The 17,700-nt window shown below is 34.6% G+C and overlaps 1 protein-coding gene across 39 annotated transcripts in view; it reads right to left on the reverse strand.

The window, feature by feature from the left end:
- The window catches only part of nav2b (neuron navigator 2b), a 159,163-nt gene that overhangs the window by 8,522 nt on the left and 132,941 nt on the right, over positions 1–17,700 (reverse strand). For 18 of the 39 annotated variants that reach the window (XM_073942953.1, XM_073942951.1, XM_068217508.2 and 15 more), the window contains 12 exons: positions 14,046–14,098; positions 13,243–13,266; positions 12,801–12,875; positions 10,011–10,094; positions 9,406–9,526; positions 9,153–9,319; positions 4,076–4,248; positions 3,185–3,265; positions 1,387–1,540; positions 1,098–1,245; positions 558–655; positions 364–459 (listed from right to left, as the gene is read on the reverse strand). In XM_073942953.1, coding sequence (XP_073799054.1) covers positions 364–459; positions 558–655; positions 1,098–1,245; positions 1,387–1,540; positions 3,185–3,265; positions 4,076–4,248; positions 9,153–9,319; positions 9,406–9,526; positions 10,011–10,094; positions 12,801–12,875; positions 13,243–13,266; positions 14,046–14,098 — 1,274 coding nt within the window. Of the gene's footprint in view, positions 1–363; positions 460–557; positions 656–789; positions 832–1,097; positions 1,246–1,386; positions 1,541–3,184; positions 3,266–4,075; positions 4,249–9,152; positions 9,320–9,405; positions 9,527–10,010; positions 10,095–12,800; positions 12,876–13,242; positions 13,267–14,045; positions 14,099–17,700 lie in introns of those variants that run through there. The other 21 variants (XM_073942957.1, XM_073942956.1, XM_073942955.1 and 18 more) reach the window with 3 other exon arrangements.

Here is a 17,700-nt window from a genome sequence, read left to right on the forward strand (position 1 = left end):
ATATGGTTGTGATCAGTGAAGCCAAATTATGTTGACCGCCTGGTGGCAGGCTGCAGTATTGAAAAAATAAAATCGTTTTAATAAGCCCTCACAAAAAAAACAAAAAAACAAAGCAAACGATGACAAGCTAACATTATAATTGGGAGGTTGCATGAAGATTTAGAAGATCTTATGATCACATTTGAATTTGAAATAAATCCTAAAAATGGCAGTATTTGCATAAACATCACCATTTTTATGTATTAAAAATAATTATAATAAAAAGATGTTTAATGTATGTTCTTGCGCAAAGTATGTTTTGCATACAATATTTTACTGAAACTTTGCAAATTATTTTTTTACTAAATTATTTTTTAAAAATACCTTAAAGAGGCGTCTGACCACTCCATCAAGGACTTCCCATTTGGTTTTTCCACTGACACCAATGCAGCCCAGCAAAAACTGAGAAGGTCTACACTCCTGTCAGAAACAAAAAAATCAAAATAAAATAAAATTAGGCAAAACTAACTGGATCAATGGTATATATATTTTTTTTGCTAAAATATCTTCAGTCGTACCTCTTTCCACTCCGGATCTTTTTCCAGACTGACTACAACCTTTACATGTTGCCCCTCTTTCCATGAACTTCCATCTCCACTGTCTTCAAGCAACATATCTAAAAGTCAAAAGAACATTGATGTGAGACACTAAAGAGAAAAATCACAGCTTTTTCTTGCATCTGTCAATTTGAAGGCTTTCATAAAATGTTCTTACATTCAGTTTAATCTAATGAAATTATATAAAATTCACCTTTAAGTGTTTCTTTTGTCACTCATCAGTTTGTGTCTGCAGCTGTCAAGTGCAATACATATTTTTAAAGGCTGTTTTCTCAAAATGAGCTTTCTCTCCTGGGCTGAGACATACATATTCAGCAGCACTGATAGTCTAAAGGTTTTATTTTATTTTTAATACATTTTATAATGTCCATGATTATATACAAAATCTAATTCCATGCAAAAATTGTAAAAATGTATTTTATTTCTGGGTTTTCTTAGCATTTTATGAATGATGGAAAAAAGAAAAACACTATAAAAAGCATGTCAAAAGTGCTTTTATACCTAAGCTGGTGGATTCTGTGAGGCTGAGCTGTGAGGAAAGGCCCACAGAAGAAGGGGAGATGGACATTTGTGAGGCTGCTCTGCTTCCACTGCCCCGGCTCTCCAGCTTTAATCGGTCGTTCTCCACTTTTAGCCTTTCAACCTCAATCTGTGTGAATGAAATACAGTTTATGACATCATCTGTGTGTATAAAACACATTTTAATGACACAACCAAAGAATATTCATATGAAACTTATAAGCAAGTACTATGAGCCTGTTATACATGTCCTGTTAAAGCAGACGCTTACTTGCATGCGGTTCATGGATTCTCGTAGTTGGTCCAGTTGGTGGGCAGAGCTGAGAGCTTCCAGCCTGATGTCTGTGAGCTTCATTTCTTTATCACGTAATTCACTGCGCAACTGCATGACTGTTTCTGCATCGCTGTCCATGCATTCAGAAATCCTGCGACAAGCATATATAAATCATGAAATACAAAAACAAAGAAGACTATATTGAAAAGCATTAGTCAAACAAAAACAATTTTCTTTAGAACACCACGAATCAAACAAAGAATCAAAGAATTGGGACTACTTTGAAGTGTGTTAGTTAATCAAAATAAATGAAAAGCAAAAACATAAAACAAATGTGTAAATAAAAACAACAAAGACTACTTTGAAATGCACTAGTAGACGCAACAAATAAAACCTAAACAAAACAAACATAAAAAGAATGAAAACCAAGACTATGAAAAGCGTTGGTAAACAAATCAGAAACAACCAAAATAAAGTGAAACATCACTACAATATTAAAAACAAACAAATAAAAATAAATGAAAACAAATGGACAACAAAAAGACTAATTTAAAATGCAAAAGTATACACAAACAGAAAAAATAAAAAAATAAAATATATTTTTAAATCCAATGCTGAAGCAAATTTAGAAATATAAAATGAAATAAAAAAGACAAACGAATGAAAAACAAATAAAAGAAATTCATGCACTTGTAAAAAAAAAATAAAAACATTCAAAATAAAACAAATCATGAAAAGCATAAAATTATAAAAACATTTGAAATGCATTTGTAAAAAGAAAAACAAACAAACAAACCAAAAATACCAACCCAAGCTCATTTTGAAAACGTAATGCTATATACATTTCTGGAGAGCCCCAAATATGTCCCAGGAGCTACGTTTTTTTACAGTTTTTGCAAATCCACCAGATGCCGCTGTGTACACTTTTTTACATCTCACATTTCTCTCGCGAGTGCCATTTGCGCCTACTCTTCTTGCATAAATCCACCAGTGGCTGCTGTCGACTGACCCACTCTCTTCCTTCCCTAAACCCAACCAATAGTGTTTTAAAAAGAAAAGCTCGCAGCTGATTTTTCTTTACGTTTTCAGATTTTACCACATTCTCACCCTGTTATTTACTTGTTTTTTTTTTTTTTGGCTTCTGTTTTTGTCCTACATTCTTTCTGGAACCGTTCTTCACTGGACTTGCCATACATAGCAAGCTACAGAACAAACTGATAACGGGGAAAGCTGTCCATATGTAGGCAAGCAGTCAGCTGGTAAGCACCAAAAGGAAGGCATCATACCGCCCCCGTAGTGTTTGTTTGAAAGACGAACTGCAGCCATACGTACTACTGGCTTCATAATTCGTGATCTCCAGAAATTTATATAGAGCCACGTTTTCAGAACTTTAAAAAAATACACAAATAAATTAAAACGACAGAAAAAACTTAAATAAAAAAAAATTACTCTTAAAGTAATAACAAATTAAGTAAAAGTTAGTAAAAACAATTAAGTTTTATTAAAAATAGATCACTGATATTTTTGGGGACGGGGATTAAACCATTAGATCATGTTCATCGTAAACAGTGAATATTCTAATGAAAACCTATGCAAGCAGTGCATGAATACCATCATTCACAGAATTGCTTTAAATATTTATAAATCAGGGCACACACTGTTTTACAACTGTTAATTGCCCAGGATGAGTAAGTGCTGAAAGGCAGATCTAGGAGTCATTGGTTGAACATCTGCTCTTGGCAGTGATCATCACAGATTGAGAAACATTAATATGCTTTGTGCCATTCTCTTTTACCGTGCCAGAGAGGCAGACCTCATGGACGTGCTGCTACAGCCCCAGACAGGCCCATGTGCAGGCAGGGAGGACAGTTGAGGACTATGAACATACACATATATATTTATATATATTTTATATCATCCATGAAAGTCTGAGTTTGGACAGTTATAAAGTGTTACATCCAACAGTGGCATTAAATTGAGAGCTACCCAATAGAGACATTGTGCTGAGTAATGTTTTCATTTATGAAATTGGTAGTATTTTCCAAAAACATAACCTAGACTAAATCTCAATGCAAATGGTGCTTGTCTGTTATAATTCCTTCCTCCATCCAAAATGAGGTTTAAGAAGTTTCCAGAATAACTCAAACACATCCTGGTTAAACATGTGTGGTACTAAAAGCAAAATGGGTGGAACACAAATGATTATTATTATTATTATACTTTATTATTATTATTATTATTATTATTATTATTAAATAACTTTTACTGCTGTTAAAACATTTATTAATTGTCTTAATATTTTTGTAGTATGTTGATTACAGGTAGCTGACATTATGCATCATGATAATGGTAATAAAAATAATAATAATAATAATAATAATAATAATAATGTTTTTATTGTTCTCATAATTACAAAATAAAAAATAGATCACAAATAAATCTATACAACTACTACTATTGCTAATATTATATGAAGACCTATAATAAAATAAAATAATAATAATAATAATAATAATAATAATAATAATAATAATAATAATAGCAATAATAAAAATTACAAATAAAAATATAACACCAACACAAATAATTACAAATAAAATTGTTATTATTATAAGAACAAAGAATGCAAACTGCTAAAATTAATAATAGATAGTAATATTTTACAATAATAATTTAAGATACTTACAGGGAATTCGAGTTGGAGTTGCGTATCATTGGAGAGGAAGCTGTCGAGCCATTATAGGGGAGTTTGGGGGAAGATGGCAGAGAAGAATCAGTCATTTCTTCAATGTCCGAGTGAGAGGATGCAGATTTTGGAGATTTTTTCTTCCCAAATGCTTGTTTAAATGAGCTTCGCAACTGTCAAACAATAATAAAAAATGTTAATAAGAAACTACCACTATTTCTGTTACTTTACCTCTTTCAACGATTTAAAAAATAATGTATATTTAAATTTCTTTTATCCCATCTTACCTCAGAGACCTGTACCATAACACGAATGCATAAGGGAAATCAGACAAAAGTATATTTAAACACAGTGTAGCTAAAATGCTAATCGTGCTAATGCTAACAGCAAGTTTAATATAATATAAACTGGCTCTAATATAAAACTATACAACGTTAACACAACGACAGAAAGATAAGCACTGCATACATAGTTATCAGATGCTTTCCCTCCATAAGGTGATGCAACCTGAGCGCAAGAGGACAAACGAATTTAGATAGATGCTGAAATTTATTCTAAACTTATAAGAAAAAAACTACTACTACTAAACACTTCATTTATATTCACCTTTCCTCCTCCACATGAAGACTGATGACGTGAAACATCAACAAATGAAACAAATATACAATTAAATGATTGAAATAAAGTAATTTAGCATTGATCTAACTCTACCTAACCTCTACCTAAGATTTAAAGAAATGTTTATAAAATATATTTATGAAATGTTTATAAAAAGCCAGCCCAACCTCACAAGGAAACAAGAAAAGTGGCTAATTTGTACAAATTCGTATGAGATAATTCACAAAAACATACCATTTTTAAAAAGGAGGCATGTCACAAAATCACAACCCTAAACCTACCCCTCACTGGGGGATGCGCAAATTGTGCTAAAATGTACAAACAAGGTTTTACAAATAAAAACAAATTAGCCGCCAAATCAAAGAGTTACGAAATGCTAAGAGACTACATTGCAAAAGCTCACGTATGCACTTTTATTTTATTTTTTGCACTACTTAGTTTGTCCACAAAATGACATTACTAAACTGGGCCTTTATGTGTTTCACAGTTGTTCATGGACAGATACTGAACAACACCAACGACATTGAACAAAAGATAGAAATAACGACAGATGTAAGGAGTTGATAGGACCATGTGTGAAAATAATGGATATCAGCTATTGTAGTTTGAATAAGAGCAAAGTCAAATTTTATTGCTTATAGCATTTGTTAAAGAGAGTGACTTAGAAGGCAAGATGTCAGGCTGTCAAAATATAATAGTATTAGTGAAATGGGTTGTGCACCATTTTAAATTACATAATAGGGCAGGACTATAAGTCGTGAGTAGTGTCATAATATGCCAAAGAAGGCAAATGTAAAAACAATAAATTGGGAGTAATGTCGGAATATGCCAGAGAAGGCAAATGTAAAAACAGTAATTTGGGAGTAATGTTGGAATATGCCAGAGAAGGCAAATGTAAGGACAGTAAGTCGGGAGTAATGCTGGAATATGCCAGAGGAGGCAAATTTAGGGACATGAAGTCGGAAGTAGTGTCATAATATGCTAGAGAAGGCAAATGTAAAAACAGTTAGTCAGGAGTAGAGTCAGTATATGCCAGAGAAGCCAAAAGTAAGGACAGTAAGTCAGTAGTAGTTTCGTAATATGCTAGAGAAGGCAAATGCAAGAAAAGTAAGTCAGAAGTAGAGCCGGAACATGCCAGAGAAGGCAAATGTAAAGACAGTAAGTCAGGAGTAGTGTCGGAATATGCCACAGAAGTCAAATATAAGGACAGTAAGTGCGGAGTAATGTTGTAACATGCCAGAGAAGGCAAATGTAAGGACAGTATGTCAGGAGTAATGTCGGTATATGCCAGAGAAGGCAAATGTAAGGGCAGTAAGTTGTGAGTAATGTCGGAATATGCTTGAGAAGGCAAATGTAAGGGCAGTAAGTTGTGAGTAATGTCGGAATATGCTTGAGAAGGCAAATGTAAGGGCAGTAAGTTGTGAGTAATGTCGGAATATGCCACAGAAGGCAAATGTAAGGGCAGTAAGTTGTGAGTAATGTCGGAATATGCCAGAGAAGGCAAATGTAAGGACAGTATGTCGGGAGTATTGTCGTAATATGCCAGAGAAGGCAAATGTAAGGGCAGTAAGTTGTGAGTAATGTCGGAATATGCCAGAGAAGGCAAATGTAAGGGCAGTAAGTTGTGAGTAATGTCGGAATATGCTTGAGAAGGCAAATGTAAGGGCAGTAAGTTGTGAGTAATGTCGGAATATGCTTGAGAAAGCAAATGTAAGGGCAGTAAGTTGTGAGTAATGTCGGAATATGCCACAGAAGGCAAATGTAAGGGCAGTAAGTTGTGAGTAATGTCGGAATATGCCAGAGAAGGCAAATGTAAGGACAGTATGTCGGGAGTATTGTCGTAATATGCCAGAGAAGGCAAATGTAAGGGCGGTAAGTTGTGAGTAATGTCGGAATATGCCAGAGAAGGCAAATGTAAGGGCAGTAAGTTGTGAGTAATGTCGGAATATGCTTGAGAAGGCAAATGTAAGGGCAGTAAGTTGTGAGTAATGTCGGAATATGCTTGAGAAGGCAAATGTAAGGGCAGTAAGTTGTGAGTAATGTCGGAATATGCCACAGAAGGCAAATGTAAGGGCAGTAAGTTGTGAGTAATGTCGGAATATGCCAGAGAAGGCAAATGTAAGGACAGTATGTCGGGAGTATTGTCGTAATATGCCAGAGAAGGCAAATGTAAGGGCAGTAAGTTGTGAGTAATGTCGGAATATGCTTGAGAAGGCAAATGTAAGGGCAGTAAGTTGTGAGTAATGTCGGAATATGCCACAGAAGGCAAATGTAAGGGCAGTAAGTTGTGAGTAATGTCGGAATATGCCAGAGAAGGCAAATGTAAGGACAGTATGTCGGGAGTATTGTCGTAATATGCCAGAGAAGGCAAATGTAAGGGCAGTAAGTTGTGAGTAATGTCGGAATATGCCAGAGAAGGCAAATGTAAGGGCAGTAAGTTGTGAGTAATGTCGGAATATGCTTGAGAAGGCAAATGTAAGGGCAGTAAGTTGTGAGTAATGTCGGAATATGCTTGAGAAAGCAAATGTAAGGGCAGTAAGTTGTGAGTAATGTCGGAATATGCCACAGAAGGCAAATGTAAGGGCAGTAAGTTGTGAGTAATGTCGGAATATGCCAGAGAAGGCAAATGTAAGGACAGTATGTCGGGAGTATTGTCGTAATATGCCAGAGAAGGCAAATGTAAGGGCGGTAAGTTGTGAGTAATGTCGGAATATGCCAGAGAAGGCAAATGTAAGGGCAGTAAGTTGTGAGTAATGTCGGAATATGCTTGAGAAGGCAAATGTAAGGGCAGTAAGTTGTGAGTAATGTCGGAATATGCTTGAGAAGGCAAATGTAAGGGCAGTAAGTTGTGAGTAATGTCGGAATATGCCACAGAAGGCAAATGTAAGGGCAGTAAGTTGTGAGTAATGTCGGAATATGCCAGAGAAGGCAAATGTAAGGACAGTATGTCGGGAGTATTGTCGTAATATGCCAGAGAAGGCAAATGTAAGGACAGTATGTCGGGAGTATTGTCGTAATATGCCAGAGAAGGCAAATGTAAGGACAGTATGTCGGGAGTAATGTCGGAATATGCCAGAGAAGGCAAATGTAAGGGCAGTAAGTTGTGAGTAATGTCGCAATATGCTTGAGAAGGCAAATGTAAGGGCAGTAAGTTGTGAGTAATGTCGGAATATGCCAGAGAAGGCAAATGTAAGGACAGTATGTCAGGAGTAATGTCGGAATATGCCACAGAAGACAAATATAAAGACAGTAAGTTGGGAGTATTGTCGTAATATGCCAGAGAAGGCAAATGTAAGGGCAGTAAGTTGTGAGTAATGTTGTAATATGCCAGAGAAGGCAAATGTAAGGACAGTATGTCGGGAGTAATGTTGTAATATGCCAGAGAAGGCAAATGTAAGGACAGTATGTCGGGAGTATTGTCGTAATATGCCAGAGAAGGCAAATGTAAGGGCAGTAAGTTGGGAGTAATGTCGGAATATGCTAGAAAAGGCAAATGTAAGGACAGTATGTCGGGAGTATTGTCGTAATATGCCAGAGAAGGCAAATGTAAGGGCAGTAAGTTGGGAGTAATGTCAGAATATGCTAGAGAAGGCAAATAAATATAATGACAGTAAGTCAGGAGTAGAGTAATAATGTACCAGAAAAAGCAAATGTTCTCATATTTCTGCAAAAATAATTTCTGAAATTCGACTTTGGTTTTAGCATACCAAGAATATCAGCTACTTGTTCGTAGTACTGCAACTGTCATTCACTGATAAATTATTGTATTTGTGTTACCTAGTAAATTTTTATCGTGAATTACTTGTAGATGTACATCTGTTGGGTTTTGTAATGACTTATATTTTTATATATAGGGTGTTAGATTTAAAGAGTTTTTAATCAATAAAAAAGACAATCATTAATGTAATCCAGCATCATTTTGTGGATCTGTTTTTAAGTAATTGATTAAAGAATCACGCACAATATAGGCACAGGTACCATTTTAAATTGACTGATTTGGCAAAGGTATTGTAAAAAAACAAAATGATACCTAACCCTAGGTGGAAACAGAAATGTGTCTGTCTACATATGATCGACCAAAATGTCTCAATACCAGATCCAGAACAAGATCCCAGTCCTTATGCTGGGTTAACACCAAATGCATGTAGATTGCATAAAAAGTCAAAGAGAATTAATTATTAGGGGCAAATTTACACAGAGCGTCCCGAATGACGCAGAATGCATGATGCACTTCCTGTTGATACACAGAATTTGCCTCAATCGTGTCTTAGGTGAAAGTTAAAAAAAACCCTGAAAATTTGCATGAGGCATAAAAACATCCTGTGAGTAATCTAGAGCAAGTGACATGGTGCTTCCATATTGTGTGAACCCAGCATAAGTCTCCTAAAAATCCATTACCATCTCTCAGGATAAAACGTGACATTTCAGATGCATTTAAATTACATGTTAAAAAACTCACCCAGTTTTTCTTCTTCTTCTTGTTTTTAGAATCAAGCTCCAGGTTGCTGCCAATGCTGGAGTGGCTGGTGGCACTGGTCATGCTGGAAACACTGTCTGAAGACGGCTGCCTGTAGATCCCCAACTCTCGCTGAGACTGAGGTGACCCGTTGATAGAGTCTAGAGAAACTGAGGGAGAGATAGATGAGTGTAACTAAAGTATCGCAATAAATGTGATACTCAATCTACTGTCCTAAAGATGTTAAAAATCTTACCTTTGCGGCTGGTTAATGTCGGCTCTGGTGTGTTAATGACTCCATTTATGGTGGCTTGAGTCGCAGAGTTCTGCTTTTTGAGGAGTTCAATTGTTTTCCTTAAATCATTTAATTCAGTGTCCTGCAGAGAAAACATACAGTATTAAAGATGTTAAACAGTTTATGAGACTACACTTTCACATAGGTCATTATGCTACAACATGGCTGACCTCTAGACTGTTATGAACTAGCTGTTTATTGAAGTGGTGGACTAAAGAGAATAATTCTGCAATTAATGCTCAGTTTCTTGCACAGACTGATCATTTTTAGGCCACAATGTATTATCACAAATCTTGATTATTCATTTTGTTTTGCCTTTATAGAGTTTTTTTTGACATTCACGAATGCAGTCAACTAGTATTTTATAAATGATCAAGGACCAAAGTTTCTGCAAAAATGTTCTTCACCCAGAAAGTGACTCATATATTTGTGTGAAGCATCCCTTTAAATTAAACTTTAATTATCAAACGGAACTTTATTGAGACATGGTTTTCTCACATCAATTTATCAGGTTTATTGTATCTTTATGATGAATTCTTCATTAAATCTTTTTCTTACAAACACACCTTTTGTTCAGCTGTTGTTGTCAGACTCTGCAGCCGGATAGTCATGTTTCCTAAGCTCTGCTCAAAAGCCGCCACGAGGTGAGCCTGAGGACACACACAATCTCATTTAGAAAAATAAATCTGATTTACTTTAATATGGAAAGACTCAAAGCAGAAGAGCATTTAAACAAATGTTGACCAGCTGACTGAAGTATGATCACATCTGTAGAGAAACCAGGTCATATGGTATCAATAAAACATTGGATTGATAGATATGTCCACGAGAGACTGGATTTTGTGATAAAGACAAGCTGTGGCATGAACTTGGGTTGTTAAGCAGCATAAACTGGTTAAAGCACCATTAATCTGCACTGCCAATTTGAAGACTTTAACTCATCTGAACAAAAACATAGAGTAACTCACAATATGGGCTATTTTGTTTACCCAATTAACCTCTATTGCATGTCTTTGAACTGTGGTGAAAACTGGAGCCCACACAAAGGATCTTTTGTGAAACCCACATGAACATGGGGAGAACATACAAACTCCTGGTCCAGCCAGAACTCGAAACATCAACTTTCTTGCTTTGATGAAACCATGCTAATCACAATTTAAACTAATACTAACAACAAAAATAAAACTATAAAACATATAATAAAACTAAAACTACAAAATAGCAAATACTTGTTTATTACATAAATATTTATGACATTTATCCCATAAATATAATGAATATTAAATATCACAATTTAATTCAAATTTGCTTTTCTTAATATAAAAAAATTGAAAAAAATAGAATTTTCAGACTAAGAAACAGAATCCTTTGGCTAAAAACAGAATCCATAAACATAAATCCTTTGACTAAAAATGAAATTGTTAAACCAAAACTGAATCCTCATTGTACACTGAATCCTCAGATTAAAAATTGAATCGAATACCCAGATTAAAAATGCAATCCTAAAACTGAATCCTCAGAATAAAAACAGAATCCTCAGACTAAAAACTAATCCGCAAACTAATATTGGAGTCCTCAGATTAAAAACAGATTTCTCAGATTATAGACTGAATCATCAGATTATAATGGATTTAGAGTGAAAACAAAATCCTTAAAGTAAAAACAAAACTCCAAGAATTAAAAAATGGAATTAGACTAAAAAAAGAATTCTCAACCTAAAAATGGAATTATTGAACAAAAAATGGAATTATACACTAAAAAACAAAATCCCAAGACTAAATCCTCTGATTAAAAATGCATTAACCATATTTAAAAAGCTCAAATTAACAACAGATTCACACTAAATTCCGAATTCTCACACTAAAAATGGAATCACACGGCTGAAAACACAAATTAAAACAGAATCAGACTTAAAAACAGAATCCCCAGATTAAAAATGTTATCTTAATAAACAGAATTATCAGGCAAAAAAAGCTGAATTCTTTGGATAAAAATAGAATCCTCAAACTAACAAAGGAATCTTCGTACTAAACACAGTCTTCATTTTAAAAACACAATCCTCATACAACAACAAAAAAGTTTTCATTCTAAAAACAGAATCTTCAAACTCCTTCAAAGCAACATATAAAGCAAACAGGAAACCGAACTAAGACCTTTAAAGCCCACCTTACTGAGCTCCGTCTTCCTCCATTGTCTCTGCTTGTGTCTGTGTCTCTTTGCTTTAGTCCTGTCACAGACCCTCCTCAGAGACGGGTAATGATTCAGAGGTTGCCAGAAAACCTCTCCAGTATTTTTAGCTTTACCTGTCAACATCTCTGACCTAACGAACAGCGTGTACACACACAAATCTGAAGTGTTCTTAATTTCAGTTCAGTTCCCCTCAAAAATGTACAATCGGTCTCATACACAACACAACAATCATATCAAACGCAACATGAGCCGATAATCAGGGGACTGGAGATCTGGATGACTTCCAAAGGTTTGTGTGTTTGGGCATGTGCTGTTTTAAACATCAGATAACCCTCAATAAAGCTTCCTCAAAGGGTTTTGGTCCAAAAAGAGTAGCATTCATGTGTGAAATGCTTTAAAGGAAGTGCAGAAGTCAATGATTTTGTTTGTGAAGCCTGTGTGAGAGCTGACGGATGGATAGGGGTATTAGGATGTGACGATTCATTAGTTGTGAAGGCCCTATGCGGGATTTCATATTTTGGTGTTACTGAGCAAATAATTCCACTTAACGGTATACATATACGCACACACACACACACACACGCGCACACACACACACACACACACACACACACATGCGCACATTGTGTGTCTTATTATGGGCAGTAGGAACTATAAAAACAGAACAAATATGAATCACTCATTTAACTGCTGTTAAATCTGTAAAAGTCAAGATCACAGCATGGCACAATATTCAAAATGAAGCAGAACATTTCATAACTCCACAAATTCGGAAGCCAGTAACCATTTAAACATTAGTCATTGAACCACTGAGCATATATGTCTGTATTGGAGTTTATATATATATATATATATATATATATATATATATATATATATATATATAAATATATATATATATATATATATATATATATATATATATATATATATATATATATATATATATATATATATATATATAWATATATATATATATATATATATATATATATATATATATATATATATATATATATATATATGGATTAGTTTTTGTATATATTTATACAACAGTTCTGTCTGTTTTTCGAATCTGATTGGCTGATAACCATGAGATATTAAAGCAATATCAGCAGTCGTATAGCCTCATCATACACTTCTATAATCGTGCCTGAAGTACTCACATTGGCACTAAGCTGTGTTGTGAGCGCAGAGACCTTCTCCTGTGATGCGTCCAGTTCCCTCCGCAGCTTACGGATCTAAACACACATTAAAGTTAGATATTCAAACACAAGTCATGCAGCGAGAAGCTGACATCTGATGCTAATGTGAGACCAGCTTGTGGCTTCTCATATAATAATGTGCTGAAGAGAGACTGGCCCTTGATCAGCATGAAAGAGAAACTCTTGGTTGCAGACATAAAATGCAGAGATTAAAGAGCAGATATCAAGGACAGTTACCACGAAGACCGTCATGACAAACATGGAAAATTTTACCAGGGTTACATCAAAGTCTGTTTAAAATTACAAACCAGCGGAAAAGAAACTGTTTTGGACAGTCTACAGGCTCCCATGTGGCACACACTTAATAATTTACATTAGAAGAAATGAGGGATGCAGTTCTCACCTCCGTCTGGGCCTTTTCCTCAGGCTAGAGAGAAGAAAGAAAGAAAATATAAAGATTAATGGTTTGAAATAACTTCTCTTGATAAAACACAGTTGAATTATTTCTCATCATATATCATTTTAAGATTCGTAACATCTAAGGCAACACTGAATTTTAGCATTTAGCCAAAATGGCTATTAAAGCTGAGCTATATCTTAAGCAATTAGTAATACAATATCAGAAGTTTCAGGCAACACTGAACATTAGCATGCATGGCTAATAAAGCCAATAATTTTATCACAAGGTAAATAAACTGGACATATTAATAAACTGTTTAGCTTTAGCATTCAAATAAAAGAGTCAAAAGTAAGCTATCAGGCAACATTAAACATTAGCATTTAGCTAGCATGGCTAATAAAGTCAACAATTGTATTACAAGGTAAACAAACTAGATATATTAAAGATCCATTTAACTTTAGCATTTAACTAATAAAAGTGTCAGAAGTAGGCTATCATGCAACAATATACATTAGCATTAAGCTAGCATGGCTAATAAACCTACAAATTTAACACAAGGCACACGGAACATATTAAAGATTTAGATTTAACCATTATCTAATAAAAGTATCAGAAGGCAGAATGGTTACAATAAAGAACAACTAAACTCAAATATTTAGCAAACATGGCTAATGAAGCTAACAAAGTTATCAAAGGGTAGAGCAGACAGAAGCATTTAGCAAAGAAGTATTACAAATATAGCCCAGATATAAGAAAGATCCTATAAACTTTAGCATTTAGCATATACTGGAAACCTTTGGACTCACCGTAGAGTAAACTGATGATGTGCTAGAGACCAGAGACAAACACGATCCATGAACTATAAAGACAATAAAAATAGTCAAAATAACCTCAATCAAAACCATTATTGTATTGCAGTAGCGTGAGTTATTGTAAAATTAGCAAGAAGGACTAGCAGGATAAGCTAGCACATGCTGAAACACCATAAAGTGCTTATCATTCTCGAATAGGCTATTGTTGCTTAGCAAACAATACCTTTAGCCTGTTTATTTCTAACAAGATTTATGTTTTTCATGATATGTGTTATTATCAAAGCAAAAACGCTAGCAAAAATGGATGAAAGGGTACCCATTATGCTGTTAAAATACAAGGTTATAAATTACCTTTCAACATACTTTATATCAGCAAAGAGTTATGAGTTCATGCTTTCGTCTCATTGTATTGAAAATGATAAAATAACTGTCAAGAAGCACTTAAACTAAACTGCATTTGAGGTTGCAAAAAGAGATAGGAACACATGATTTCCTCACCCAAGAGCAGGGATGCCCAAACTTTTTCTTATGAAGGGCCAAAAACCAAACTTGATTGAGGCCGAAGGTAAATATAATTGGCATTGCTAATTTCCTAATTTATTTAATAATATTAAAAAATAACTAGAAAACATTGCTTTATATTAACTAATACAGCTAATTAACTAATAAAGATTTTATAATGAACATATTACAGTAAAAACAAAAGCAATGTAATTTATGACAGATTGGAGTTGCACTATTTTGTCTAGATTTGCTCAACGATGTCTTCTGCATAGTCCTCTATCCGTCGAGTGACATTATTCACATTTTTTAAAATGAGGTTAATTTACTTTGAATGAAAACATTTTATTTCAGTTTGCTTTTATTGTAGTTCAAACAAACAAAAAAGGTTACATCAAATAAGAAATGATGATCTCTTTTAAAGGCATTTGCCCTGTACAACTCCATCATTCTCACTCTCTTCTCAGATGGAATGATGGGCCAAATCAAATGCTACAATGGGCCAACTTTGGCCCACGGGCCCTACTTTGGGCATCTCTGCTCTAGCTTAAGGGTGTTTGTTAAAACATTAGACACGATAATACAATTCTATATTTATTAATATATTAATTAAATTATGGCGTCTGCCTAAGAGTAAATGTACACAATTGATTTTATATACAGTTTAAGTCAGAATAATTATCCCACTGTATATTTTTCCCCCAATTTCTGTTTAACGGACAGAAGATTTTTTTTAAACACAATTCAAAACATGGTTATTTTAATAACTTATTTCTAATAACTGATTTATTTTATCTTGGACATGATGACAGTACATAATATTTGGATATTTTTCAAGATACTAGTATTCAGCTTAAAGTGACATTTAAAGCCTTAACTTAAAGTTAATTAGGCAATTTAGGGTAATTAGACAAGTCATTGTATAACCAGGGGACATGTCACTGACAACAGAGGTGAGGATCCAGAGTCGTAGTCAAATCAACAGGCAGATGGTCACAAGGCAGGCAGTAAACAGGATGAAACAAATAAACAAGGCAAAGGATCAAAAACATGGGAAAGGCAGACAAAGGAAATGTGTTGTAATGTCACTATAGCAGATAACAAGACTCAGCAATGAGTGTCTCAAAGTGAGCTGTATATATGTGTGAGTAATCAGTACTTAAGCAGTATCAGCTGTGTGTATGCAACCAGTCAGGATCTGGAAACGGTTGTGTGTGGAGCATGACTGGTTCTTGTAGTACATTTACCAGCAGATTTGTAGTTAATGTGAATGTGAGTGTTTACCTCTGGTGGTTAAATTGCTGATGAACATGACACATTGTTTAACAGTGGTTTGTTTTAAAGACTATCAAATAAACATATTTTGCTTAAGTGGACTAATAATTTTGACCTTAAAATGGTTTTTAAGAAATTAAAAACTGCTTTTATTCTATAAGAAATAAAACAAATAAGACTTTCTCCAAAAGAAAAAAAAACGTTATAGGAAATAGTGCAGATAGTGGCAAATATTTGAAAAAAAAAATATTCACGAAAATTTTTGACTTCAACCGTACATGGTAAACATAAAAGAACCTGCTTTAATGTTTCATATAACTAATAAAAAGTACAAACATAAGGTGAAATAATAGTCCACAATCTTAATGACTTATAAAACAACACGCTTATTTTCACCTGTTTTGTTGTCATTATATTTTTGCTAATAGATACTAAGTAATAAATACTCAGGTCGCAAACGAAAATGAAGAGCTGTTAGGCCCCTAATAGTGCCCCAAAACGGCCCCTTAGAATCATCCTAACTTCCCCCTCCTGTAGCGGCACCCCTGAATACTACACATAAAGTTGTATAACTGTGCTATTTCTTTATATATATATATATATATATATATATATATATATATATATATATATATATATATATATATATATAAGAAACAATAACACAAATATCTGAATATAAGCATACATATTTCTTTCCAATCCGCCAAATACCAGTTATACCTCATATTACACGACTATGGTAATACTATGGTGAATATCAAAATAACATACTATAACAATACTATACTATGACAGCCCCATGGGGCTTTAATGGGCCAGAAGTGCTCATTAGTGTAAACAAATACAAATGTACTTAATCTGCGAATCTCTTTCAGCCAACGTTTCATTTTTCAGCCCAATAAAAAACAGACTTTGGTCAAAAATAACCCCAAAAATTGCAGTAGGCTGAGGTCATGCATCATTGTGAACAGCTCTCTTTACAAGCCTAAACAACACTGCTTAAGCTCATTGGCACATTGAAATCAACACCAGCACTACCTTAGAAAGACATGAATCATAAATACTGAACGCGAAAGAGAGCCTTAGGACAAGTGGTGTTGAGCCAAAGCAGCGAGTTAATCATCAAATCAGCATTAACTGTGGGTAAAGCCTGCCAGACCAACAAAGCTGCTCTTTGTTTGTTTATTCGTTGGCGCGCACGTTACAGAATGACGGTGTCAAAAAGAACTAACGATCATGACAACCTATCATTGAGGTATTAGGTAACAGAACAATACACGTCTATGTATTCTTTTCCAAACAAACATGACGTTACAGGTTGAGTTGTAATGGTACAATTTGATGACAGACAGAAATAAAGAGGGCTGTGTTGTGTTTGTGTTCTGCGTCTTAATTAACTGTAGACCACTGTCAACCAATCTCCTCTGTGCCTGAATAGGGTCAGTATGCAGACAGGTGTAATATGAAGGGGCGTAACTTGTAGTACGTTAGAGGCATAACTTGGAAGTTATGGAGACCCACATGTCAAAACTATGTTGTTGGCAAGATGGCACTGTACAACAGTTAGCAAGGTCTACATCTACTCCAAACCTAAACCCAACCATCACTGTTATTAACGTCTATACCTACCACAATCGTAGACCATACCTGTCAACATTGGGATGTGAAAATAAGGGATATGCCCTTAAGGGAGACTTTTGCTCCACCTTAAATCGTGTGTACAGAATCTGTTTGGGAAACAGAGTCTATTTATCACTATGAAACACGTCAACTGACAGTCATGCACCACTATATGGCTGTTTTGAGGATTGCATAGGAAGTGTGACGGCACCTGTAATGAAAAGGAAGGGGAATCGCGCCATTTTTTATA

This window comes from Danio rerio, chromosome 25, assembly GCF_049306965.1.
Source record: "Danio rerio strain Tuebingen ecotype United States chromosome 25, GRCz12tu, whole genome shotgun sequence".
NCBI classification, from domain to species: domain Eukaryota; kingdom Metazoa; phylum Chordata; class Actinopteri; order Cypriniformes; family Danionidae; genus Danio; species Danio rerio.